We start from the raw sequence: 12,409 nt of genomic DNA, 5'->3' as shown, positions 1-12,409 counted from the left end.
TGTCCTGTTTCAGCAACTAGGGGTTTGCTCTCCAAATATTTCAGATAAGATTTGTTACAACTGGATTAACTCTGAAAGAGGATTCAAGCACAAAATAAATAATTCACCCAAATATTTAGATACACTACTCTCATTCTATATGCATATCTCCCAATCATATTAATGGAAGTTTTTTGCAGTGACAAAAGTAGAATATTGCTGCCAACAGACTGCTGATTCGTGGAAAAAGGTGTTATGGATCTCTTTTTTCCCTCTCATTCTAAAGGCACCTCCAGTAGTAGCATAGCGCCATCTTAGACCATGTAGGGATACTGGTTCAATACTGTCTCAAAAGAATAGGGCCTACGGAATTACCAGTACCATCCTACTACCTGCAACATCCGTTTTCCTTGTCATACAAATATAAACTAGGTCCAACTCTGCTTAAACTTGTAAGATCTGCCATTGCACAGGAAGTAGATGTGTGGCTGCACTATCTTCTGCTAGATTAACTCCACTGGAATGCGCTACACTTTTAGTTTGTCATGCTATGGCCAGGTCTAAAGAAGAATCTTCTAACAGGTTTGAAAACGGTTTCTCCTCATGTGTTAAAAATGGTTTAATTTGATCAACATGAACCAGGCAAAACTATTTGCTAGAATAGGTCCCTAAACTAATATCACAGTTTACTGATGGCCAAAATATTTGGTTTCTTGTTAACAAAAATAGCTCTGAACATAATTCAAACATTTACTAGAGCTTAAAATAAATTTTTAGAGTAATACGAGTGTAAAATACTATTTACAACCACTAATAAAACAGCCATTTTCACAGCTGAATGTATTAATTATTGTATTCTCTGTCAGCATCATAAGGACTTGCCTCATGCAACTCAATAATACAACATTCTTTGAAGTGATCAAATGGCTGCAATGCTGACTAGTCTAAGGTAGTCTTTTGAAGCTTGAAACTACAGAGAAAAAATAATTTTACAAAGATTAGAAGAACAAACTCTATCAAAATGCAAGGTTACTTAATTATAAACTCGTATTGATATAGCTCTGTGAAATAATACAAAATATATACAGTCTCCCAAAATTTTGAAAACTAGCAAAAGATTTCAGTTTCTTTAATTTTCTAGTAGAGTCATTTGTTCATTTTATTAACACCAGATGCAATAACACAATGCTAAAAATAAACATGCATTAGTTATACAACCAATTAATATTTTTCAAAAAATTCTGTTCATTATAATTAGAGAATGCACATATTACCTCCTTTCCACATTTAGTGCATTACTGTTTTAAACAGGTAAAGGGATAGGGAGGAGGAATTGAACTCAATGCTATTCAGCACCAGTAAAAAGTCAACAGACCTTTAACATTCCTGTATATCAAAAACATTTTATCTGCATCACTAAACATGTAAAGTTTATAATTTTGTTCCATTTCAAGATACCTTGATTTATATTTACAATACTTTGTAATCAATAAAACATTTTAAGAATATTTAAAAATTATCTAAATTCATAAAAGTATTGCAGAAATTTATTACATTTGCTTATTTTACGTACATACAAGGAAGTCCATGTAAAAGGTTCATTTGAAGAACTGAACTGAGAGAGTAAGAGCAATTTTATTTAATTTGCAACACCCCAATTATTAGAAGGCAGCTGTTGTTTATTTAAACATTCAAAAATCCCTAATTGCTGCTTACTTCTGAACACTAAAGTTCCAGTAATATAAGTGAATATGTAAACCAACATGTTTTTGAGATCATCAGTAGAAAATATATTTCCACAGGCATAACATGTTTAATAATGACGATGATTTTGTAGAAAATTATTAGGATGTAGTGATATCTGAACAGACGACTCAGTTCGCTCATTAAAATAATGGTCTTTACCAGCATTTCAGATATAGCTGTTTTCAATGTATGATAATTTAGCAGCTAATTGTTTTTCCAGTTAGACTTTCTACAATGCTAAAATATAACAATCAGATGCATAATACTTTATTAGAATTTTTAAATTCAAATTTATTTTGGCATCCAAAGCCTCTATTAAAATGTAGCCATATAGCATTGACTTTTGTAGTCTAAGAACCAATAATAAACCAACCAAATGTACATACTGTAATTTAATCTCCACTCAATTAGGTACCCAAAAATTAAGAAAAAGTAATAGAAAAGTAAAAAGAATCAAATAAAAAATATTGCACAGCCACATTACCTAGAAAGTAAAGTCGATGTTAAAAAAGCTCTAAACATGGATGATATAAATTATCTTCCATACAAAAGTATAAATATCTCTTAAAATACAGCTGCAGCTATACTTCAATACCACACATTATTTGATTCATCTGTTAATGAGGTAATAGTCAAGTCTCTTAAAATGCTTTTCTTCTACTGGAAATATTTTAGGGCAGCAACCAGAAAGAACTTTTCTAAAAATATTTCTGAATCAAGAACAGCAATGTGTGCAGCTCTCCCTATGAGAGAATCGGCTGTATTGGGCAATGCATTGATGACATTATAACGGACCAAATTACATTCCTTGTTTTGAAGAACTGGTAGAAGCAGGTTCTGGATCATTTCTGCATAAATCGGTCCTGTAAAAAAACAAAATAAAAAAACCCACTTGTATTACGTGTCACCCAGAATGAGCTACAATTATGTGTCCCTGAATATGAAAATATGAACACATTCTAGAAAACAGAGACCTATTTTATATTGTCTCCCTACTAAGAGAACATTTGAAATCTAATTTCCATAGACTTTAAAAAAAAAATCTTATAACCCATACATTTTACTGTTCGCATTTCATAGTGAAATTGTGTTTACCAGTACTAATTTATGACAACTCCAGAATATTTTGTCTATTTACTTTTCAGACAAATAATGCTGTAGTACAGATGTGCCATAATATCTCATCATGAACTATAATCAGAAATGATCCTTCGTAAGTGGGGGGAAGAAAAACCCTTTCTTTTCACTGCTAGTATGGAATTGGGCCTCTGCTAAATAAAATCTGCCTTTTTTTTTTTTTAAATTACAGACACCATTCTGCTCCCAAAGTCAATGGCAAGGCTTCTGACTGACTTCAATGGGGATATGGTCAAGGCTCTACAATATTACTGTTTAAGTTTAAAAAAAAAAGGTATGAGAAATCTTACATGGAAAATTCAATTATTTGAAAATAACGGTTTATTTATCTTGACATTGGTTATAAAGCTATCCATGTTCTAAACACACAGAAACTTCACATTTATTACCTGACTGTTTATCTTTCAAAGCTGTTTTGCACATCTCTATGCGGGCAGAATGATAAGGAACATAACGATCCTGCAGGGATCCGACTAGCACTATGTTTTTGAAGTAATGAAGACCTGCAGGAAGGAAAAGAAATGGTAAATATAAACAATATGCATCATTTGAAAATTTCTGCAAGATAAACATAATAAAAATTTTCAGATAGAAACCGGAGACTGATTTATTATTAGATATTGTAAAAAAAGAAAGAAGATTAATTTCATTCATTAAAGTTAAAAAAATAATATCCAATCAAGTTACATTTCAACTCTTCCAAGAACCCTGAACTTTTTCAAACAGCCAGAAATTATAGTCCAAAACCCAAACACCTTTCAAAAATACTGAAATAAGGGACTTCTTGAAAGAAAGCAACCAAAGTGAAAGTTGACTTTTGAAAGACTAGGCTTTTCCCTCCCATGCAATAGGTTGACTGTCGAGTTTGGCCAATGTACATGGGCAGAGGGGAATTGCTGGCACATGATGGCATATATCACATTGGTAGATTGTGCCAGCAATGCCCCTCTGCCATGTACATTGGCCAAACCCGACAGTCTCTACGCAAAAGAATAAATGGACACAAATCAGACATCAAGAATTATAATGTTAAAAAGCCAGTCGGAGAACACTTCAACCATTGCCGATCGCCTCTCCAATGCCCCCAACACCAATCGTTGTATCTCTGCCGCGGTGCTGGGGAGCAATGCCGCAAGGATGGGGAATGTTGCGTGGGCCCCAGTGCCAGCTTCCCTCAAGACGACCACGTCTTGATGGGGCGTCGGCAGCACCGGCAAAGACATGCTGTCTTTAGCATCCTGGAAGGCCTCCAGCATGGATGGAACCTTCAGGTGCCAGGGACCTCTGCCACTACCCTGGATGGCTGGTGGATCCCTAGGAGGGCTCAACAGCCTAGCTGGTGATGCAAGTGCCTGACTGAGCTCCACAAGGATTCCATCTCAGTGCACGCCTGCCTGACATACACATTCAGCAATATTTACCTGATATCCACTTCACAATGCTTAAAGGTGATCAACCTCAACTATTAACATCTCAGACACCACCTAAACTGATTCTTAGCCATTGACTTAATGCATAACACAAACAAATGGAGTGGGGAAAAGTACATGGAAGGATAAAATGGGGATAGCTAGCAGGTTAGTGAAAGATTTGAATTAAAATCTTTATATACAAGTCATAGGTTTTTATTATGTCAATAACCTCCGTGACAAACTAACTGCCTAATCAGTGATCTTGGAACAAATATTACAACAGAAGCTTAACATCTGAAAAAAATATATGTAGGTTATCAAACAGTTCTAGAAATGAAAAGACATAACCCCTGCTTTTGGTCCTTCATGACTGTATAATGCATTCAATCTTACTCTCACTGAAACCACTGACATCAGTGGTGCAAGATCAGGCCCAAATACAGGTTGGCTAGTTTGTTCATTAATTAGAAAGAAAGGTCCTTGATGATCTACCTACCACAGTACAAACACAGTCTGATTTATTTCTGAAGTAATACTTAGTATAGACAAATAATGGACTGTAGAGCTGACAGAATGGTAGAACATGCAATTATTTATCTAAAAAATATCTTCTATTTTTTTCTTTTTATTGACATCTTGTACAAACTTGTCTACAAGATGAACAACATGAACAAAACTTACCTGCTTTTTTACTAAGTTTGTATAAGAAAGTTTGCCGTGGGTCTGAATGATCTCGACATGTCAATTGTAATAAAGAACCCGACTTTTTCCACTTCTGCATAAACCAGAGACCTGTATGGTTACATACAGTGGATGTAAGTATATTTCAGCAGTAAAATAAGAATCACTAAACGGCAATTAAATGTGTAAAGTCAATGTCCATACATTACATTTCCCACTCTTTATTTTACATTTATGTTAGCATTATCAAACCCACAATCATTCTATAGTTCTCTCAGCCATCACTGTTTCCTATCTGATATGTATTTAATAAATAATGAATACTGTCCTTAGTTAAAACAAAGTTAATATTCTTGGTGCTAGGGGAAAAAGTTCTTTCACCAAAATATCAAGGTATGTCTTTAAATATTAACCACAAGGTAACATACAGACATACCCTCAACATTTTAAAATAATGTTTCAGATGTTTTGATGCTGAAATATATAACTTGTCTAAAATATAAAAGAGACTCAAGTGTCACCAAAACAAATAACTTTTAGAATCACAGAGGTCAAGATTCATGGAAGTAGGCAGAAAAGAAAGGGAAGGCATTCTCTGGACTGGGGAGAGGAATGGAAAAGAGGTCTCATTATTATACCCTCCTGGATGTTGTGCAGCACCTCTTTTTCCCAGTTGATGGGTAAAGCCATCCGTCTAAATATGACTTTTCAGAAATTCTTACAAGCCCTTGTTATCTCTATAAAGCAGAAGAAAACAAACTACCAGGTATTCTCAAGTGGTCACAAATAAATATATAGCTAGTACCCAAAGTTTTAATGCTAGTCATGCTCAGTCCTAAAATGCTATATCGCATGTAATTATTTGAGTTTTCTGGAATATTAACTTAAAATTTATAATCCATTAAACATATGAAAAGCAATGAGGGTTATTGTAAAAAAATGGTATCGTGAGACGTGATCAATCACAAGCGATACAACTCTTCAGAAAGTATAAAAGTTTTCTGTATGATACCTAGAAAGGTCTAACCTTATTACTAAGATGACTAAAGCCAACTAGACTCACTGCTGACTATGAAAATACTCAAATATCCAAATCTCACATCATCTGGAATACTAAAAGCAAATAACAGGTTGTTCATGCTTAGTGTGTAATTTTTTTGGGATCACTTATGGCAAAACTTTCCCCCCCACCACAGTAAAGCATACATTGAGGGCTACATATTGTACATGCCAAGTTTCAAAAGCCCACTCAATTTCACTGATATCCTCACAACTCTAGCCAATTATATTTGGGCAAATAATGCACGACAATTTTCACCTTTTTTCTATTCAGAAAATGTACGCATATAGATTATACATGTTCCTTAATTGTTTATTTGGTCTGTAGATTGTTAAGAACACAAGAATGGCTGTACTGGGTCAGAGCAATTGAACACCTATCCCAGTATCCTGTCTTCCAACAGTGGCCAATGCCAAACAGCTCAAAGGGAATGAACAGAACAGAGAAATTATCAAGTGATCCATCCCATCGTCCAGTCCCAGCATCTGGTGGTCAAAGGCTTAGGGACACGCAGAGCAAGGGGGTTGCATCCCTGATCCTCTTGGATAATAGCCATTGATGGACTCATATCACAGGAACTTATCTAATTCTTTTTTTAACCCAGTTATACTTTTGGCCTTCACAATATCCTAGGGCAACTAGTTCCACAAATTGACTGTGTGTTGCGTGAAGAACTACTTCCTTTTGTTTGTTTTACACCTACTGCTTATTCATTTCATGGGGTGACCCCTGGTCTTTGTGTTATGTAAATAACACTTCCTTATTCACTTTCTCTACACCATTCATAAGTTTCAAGATTTCGGTCATATTCCCCCTTATTCATCTCTCTTCTAAAATGAACAGTCTCAGTCTTTTTAATTTCCCCTCATATGGAAGCTGCTCCATACCCTTAATCATTTTTGTTGCCCTTCTCTGTGCCTTTTCCATTTCTAATTTATCTTTTTTGAGGGGGTGACCAAAACTGCATGCAGTATTCAAGGTGTGGGAACACCATTGTTCACTAGCAGTTTGTTGAGCACATTTGATATTCAATATTTGAACTGTCTGGGTTAGTTTTTATGGACACAAAGATCACAGGTTGTTTTTGTTCATTGACTGTATGCATATAACTGTTTATTACATTTGTTTTCTTTGAAGATTTGTTTAATTATATCTTAGCTAGGTATTTACCAATAAACTAATCTTAGAAGGTTATACCTTGAAAAATATTTTAACATAAAAACTGGTTCAAACAGACTGATGTGCTCTTATAATGGTTGTCTTTTTTCCCATTAAGGTTTTACACTTGCCTCTTTCTCCATTTGTTCCTAAAAGCAGAGTGTGAGAATGTGCCTGATTTTCCTAATTCAAAGAATGCACAAAGCTGTAGGCCCTAGAAGAGCCTTTTATTAACATTTCAAAAGCAAGAGATGCCTACTCATTTTCTCCTGAACAAATGTATCCTGAATTCATACCATTGAAAACAATACTGAAGCTTTTACCTGTATTAACAAGAGCACTGCTGTTGTAGAGGGTACCAAGATGTGGTCCAGAGAGAGACAGGAAGGTGTGAAGTTTGTTGAGGTAATATTTAAACCGAGGTCTTGTGAGCACTGAACGGATTATTAAATTGCCCAGCGAATGTCCAATAAAACTATTTGAAAAGAAAAACAGCGTAAAATGAAACCTTGGGGAAATTCTTTTTATTTTATTTTTCCTTAAAGTGAAATTTGATGCCTTTATAAACGATTTAAGGAGTAAAGAAAGAAAGAAATGGAATATTTCCAATCTCCCTCCCCCCCCCGCCACTCCCCGTGACTTCAAAATGTTAAGTAATAAAACAAAACAAAAACAAACTACTATAAAGTTCAATATTTTCCAAAACGCCCAACTAGCTTAGGGAGAAGTTTTTTGTGAGCTCCTCAGAATTGTTAAACACATAAAAAAACCTATTTCAGTTAACACATCAACCAATTTTTTTCAAGTTTATTGTTTCTGAACCAGGTACACACCAACTACTGAGAAAATATTATAAATGTGATGTGAATGACTGAATAAGACATCATTTTGGTATTTAATGACTGTGGAGGTTAGTGGGATGGATGCTTATCAGTTGCCAAGACAACCTGTATGATACAAATTCTACAAGTATTCCTGGGGGGAAGAAAATGTCACCCCGGATAGATTTTTGGTGGAAGCAACATCTCAGGTGCGTTTGCTTGGGGAATGGACTAAAGAGCTGAATATTTAGCTTTATGGTTCAGTTGTCCCTCCAGAGCGGTGAGCAAGTCGAGCTAGCTGCAAAAGTAAGATAGCTACAGCTGACAGGAGTATATCAAATTTGTTACCGCCACTAGTAAAGAGGAGTGGGGCTATTCTTCACCTATCTGAAACTTGGGCACACCTAGCAGGACAAGTATATCCCTGTCCTAAGCTCTATCATACCATACATACACCATGTACATGCCTCTCCTCTTATACTGAGAGCAATTATTTTGAAAGGATTTTTCCATTAAATATGCTGCAAGGTAAGCTTGGCTCAAATGACCCAAATAGCTTATTATAGTGGTGCAACAGAATGGGGATGAGAACACCCACTGAGATGAATGGAAAAGTTCACACTACAACCTGAAACAATAGCACTGAGATGTAACCTCTACTCAGTGTTCTCATTGAGCTGAGAACATCCCATTGAGATGAATGGACCACTTCACACCTTTCTGAGCCTTGTATATGGGTGTGTAGAAAAGCCACCTCCTTCTGTTATCTCTCTATCCTTCTTTTTTAAAGGCCAACGCTTCTAAGTGCTCTAAAATTTGCAATGCCTTCTGAGCAGAGGTGAAAGTAAGCCGTACGGCGTACCGGTAAGAAAGTGGCCAAAGCATTCAGTACAAATGGGTAAAATAGGCTAGGTTTAACTGTAGTAATAACAAAAAATCTGATTTATGTCTTGAATTAAATATATTTTACATTCTCTAGACACAAAATGCTCCTTTTCAGTTTTTACTTCTTGTCAGGTGGAAGATGTTCACATGATTTCGAACATTAGCTTTTGAGTGCCATCATGGTAACCACTTGCTTCTTATTGGTCAAGTCTGTCGTGACAGGCGCATAATTTACAGTAGAAAGCACCCACTGTGATTGTCCCCTCCGTTGGAACAAAGTAATTAAATGTAGTCGATTACAGAATCACACACTGCATACTTCAGCCTTCGATAAGAGGGAACGACTCACTGGAGTGGAGATGTTGTTGGAAGGGGTCCAGTGTTGTGAAATCCCTGAAGGCAGAATGGATTGCAGCAAACATCTCTCTCTGCAACCTAACTGACCACCCCTAAGCATAGTTGGAGAGGGAATCAGAGTTGACCTCGGAGATTAGGGGAGCTGAAAGGTGACAGGCGGGGGGGGGAGGGAGGGGAGTCTAAGGAGTGCAATGCGAGCAGGACTCAGGAGTGTGCTTGTGCAGAAAGCTCCTTGCTTCCCTTGGGCTGGTTCTCCTGTGTGCCGCCTGCCCTCCAGCGTGCAGATCCATACACGCGGGCCCTTTGGGGACGAGGCAGCTTGGGGAGCGAGTGTTGTGTGCGTGCTGCAGGATGAAGGGGTGGCTTTGTGCTCTGTGCCCAGAGCGCTGTACTCTGCTTCCAGCCCTTGGGTTCATTCATTATTCAGCCAGCTGTGGGAGGGAGAGCTCACCTGGCTTCAATCGGGGAGAACCAGAGCCAGGGACCCTCTTTCTTTCTCCTGTGACCAGGCTGTTTGCAGGAGTCTCTGCAGCAGTCCCTGTTGCTGGAAGCTATGGGGTGCCAGAGGAAGGATCCAGCAGCTGGGGGGGGGGGAAGAGTTGGAAGCAAGGCATGGGGCATGGCAGCGTGCGAGTTGGGTTCCAAAGCAGCTGGCACCCCGCATGAAACTTCTTCATCTCACGCCTCTTTCCCAATGGTGGGAGCTTGCTGCTGTTTGCTGGTCTGTGACACCTCCCCAGCCCTCTTCCCGTCTTACACACTAACGGGTATGTTTAAACATAAAAGTGAGGAAATGGGGGATTGTCAGTTAAAAAGAACAGCAACAAATGAAGAAGCTGAAAGTCATCCACAAAAGGGTATATCTATATAGCCAATGAGGGGAATAGCTACCAGTGCTGAAGCTTTCCTCACTCGAGGGTGTGTGTGTGTTTTTTCACACTCCTAAGCAAGGAAAGTTTCAATGCTGTAAGTGGCAGTGTAGACAGCGCTGGTAGCTATTCCCCTCATGGAGGTGGTTTTATTACAGCGCTGGGAGAGTTCTCTCCCAGCACTGGAGCCATGACTATACAGCCAGTGTTAAAGCTTAAAGTTACTAGCAATACTCTAGAATAAAACTAGTAGACAGCTACTGTATCAAAGTCATGCAAAGGGATCCATGAAGTTAAATGTGTAGGTGGGAAGGGAGGTTGCGATACGACTGTACCGGTAAGAAATTTAAGTTACTTTCACCCCTCCTTGTGAGAGTACTAAGTAAGGTTATAGTACAGTGACCCTCATTTGGGTCATTTGAGTCATGGGTTTTAGAGATATAAACCCTGAAAAAAATAGCATTTTTTCAAAAAGTTTTTAGGGGTGTGTGTGTGGCTTTTCCCCTCAGAACACAACATTGCAGCCCCCTCCTGGATAGGGTTTTTTGGGAGGAAGGAATAAACTGTCTGTACATCATTTTATGATAAGTACTTTGCTCCAAAGAGCACCAAAACTAATATTAACAGTACCGCTAGTCTAACCTCTATCACATATGCACAGTTCTCATCAGCTGGACAGAGAAAAGACAAACCACATATCCCAGATTAAGCCACACTGTAACTGAAATGATAATATGAGGCAATTTACTGTATGCTACAGTAGAATTTACTGTATGCACCTCTCTCTTTATTTCGAAGTGTGAAAAAACGGCCCTTATTTCAATCTAGGGCTGCTTCTCTACACTAATTAATAGCAACAAGTTACCGTGGCTGTAGACTGAGATCAAACGAGTTGTTTCACCTTAAATCCATTAATGACTGGTTATCTGAAGTACATCTAGAACATGTATTGTAATTGGATAAAAATCATATTAAAATGTCAGCTATACTTTTTTCAAGCTAAAGTCATTTGAAAACTATTTTAAACAAAACCAAAGATATTTAAGATTGGTAATTGCTACTGATTTATCATCATAATACCAATATTGCAATGCAATGACCAAAAAAAAAAAAAAGAATAAAAAAGGAAAGGCTGACTATTTTGTGGTTCTCAGACTCTGTTCCATGAAACATTAGCTCTTCTTTCTTCCCACCCTGGGCTTCACTCCTGTCAGCTAAGATGGGAAAAAATTAGGGGTGTTCTAGTCTTAATTGGTTATTATGCTGAGAAGAAGAGAGGATTGCAGATTATATTACTATATCTCTAAATGCTCTGTAGAGATGTATTAATTTATATAATATGTATAAATTATAATATATATTTAGCAAGGTCATGCCAGTTTGTATAATTGCTTTAGCGGATGTCTTCACTAGGAATTTAGGTCGAATTTATAGAAGTATCTCATATTGCTTGCTAAAAGCTGTTTCTGTTATAACGTGTTTTATTTTATGAAGCGGCTTACTGTGAACACAGCAGAATAGTCAGCAGCCAGTTGTGTCAAAGAAGAGGGGTGGTAAGCAAGCCTTGGACTCGTTGTTCAAGAAAATCTGTATTTTACTCGCCCCTGGGGAAGTGAGGAGACGGGGAAGTTGCTACTTTCTGATCTTGGGGCAGATTAATGTGGTGTTTCCAAAGACACATAGTGCAGAGGTTTGGAACTGACAGTGCAGGTGCCTTGACTGCTGAAGGAAAAGAAACGTGTGGGTGCCATTGTGTGGATTCTCAGCAATTCCTGGATTATGAGGGTGCAGAATTTTGCGGGACAGCAAGGAGTACACCATGACGTGGGAATTGCTTACTATAGGTTGATTTGGCTTAATATGCAAATTGAGGGTTGTGATATATGCAACTGCCTAAATGACTAGTCACTCCTTCTACCAACCAGTCTTTTCCTGTTCAAAACGTAAGAAAATCCAGTGGCAAAAGACTTTGTTAACACAGCGTTAAGATTATTTGGTAGCATGTCATCTCTTTGCAGAACACAGAGTAGAACAAAACAAATTTCTGAAAACCAAGCAATGCCTGGCTAAGGATGCCCATGTAACCTTAACTCTGCCCTCTGTCAGCAATGCCCCAATATGCCCTGTTAATGCACATACCTTTGCTCTGCCAATCCAAGAGTTGCTGAAATATACATGCTCTTCACCTCCTTTTAAAAGGAGGATTAGAATTAACAGTACTGAAGGTCAGTGGGGGGAGAGGGGGAAAAGATTGCCCACGTCACCTTTCTTCTACCTTCATTGAGCAATGCCCCAAAATGCACA

General features: G+C 37.7%; 1 protein-coding gene across 3 annotated transcripts in view; it reads right to left on the bottom strand.

Annotated features, from left to right (window-relative positions):
• Positions 1-1,130: 1,130 nt before the first annotated feature.
• Positions 1,131-12,409, bottom strand: part of FAM135A (family with sequence similarity 135 member A) — a 140,304-nt gene continuing 129,025 nt past the window's right edge. For all 3 annotated transcript variants that reach the window (XM_084624751.1, XM_084624750.1, XM_084624752.1), the window contains 4 exons: positions 7,497-7,648; positions 4,956-5,066; positions 3,252-3,365; positions 1,131-2,588 (listed from right to left, as the gene is read on the bottom strand). In XM_084624751.1, coding sequence (XP_084480877.1) covers positions 2,383-2,588; positions 3,252-3,365; positions 4,956-5,066; positions 7,497-7,648 — 583 coding nt within the window. In that variant the 3' untranslated portion in view covers positions 1,131-2,382. The remainder of the gene's footprint in view (positions 2,589-3,251; positions 3,366-4,955; positions 5,067-7,496; positions 7,649-12,409) is intronic.

The sequence above is a fragment of the Lepidochelys olivacea genome, assembly GCF_965140295.1.
Source record: "Lepidochelys olivacea isolate rLepOli2 genome assembly, chromosome: 3".
Lineage (NCBI taxonomy): Eukaryota > Metazoa > Chordata > Testudines > Cheloniidae > Lepidochelys > Lepidochelys olivacea.
The sequence above is the reverse complement of the archived record's forward strand: the minus strand, read 5'-3'. Positions and strand labels throughout refer to the sequence as shown.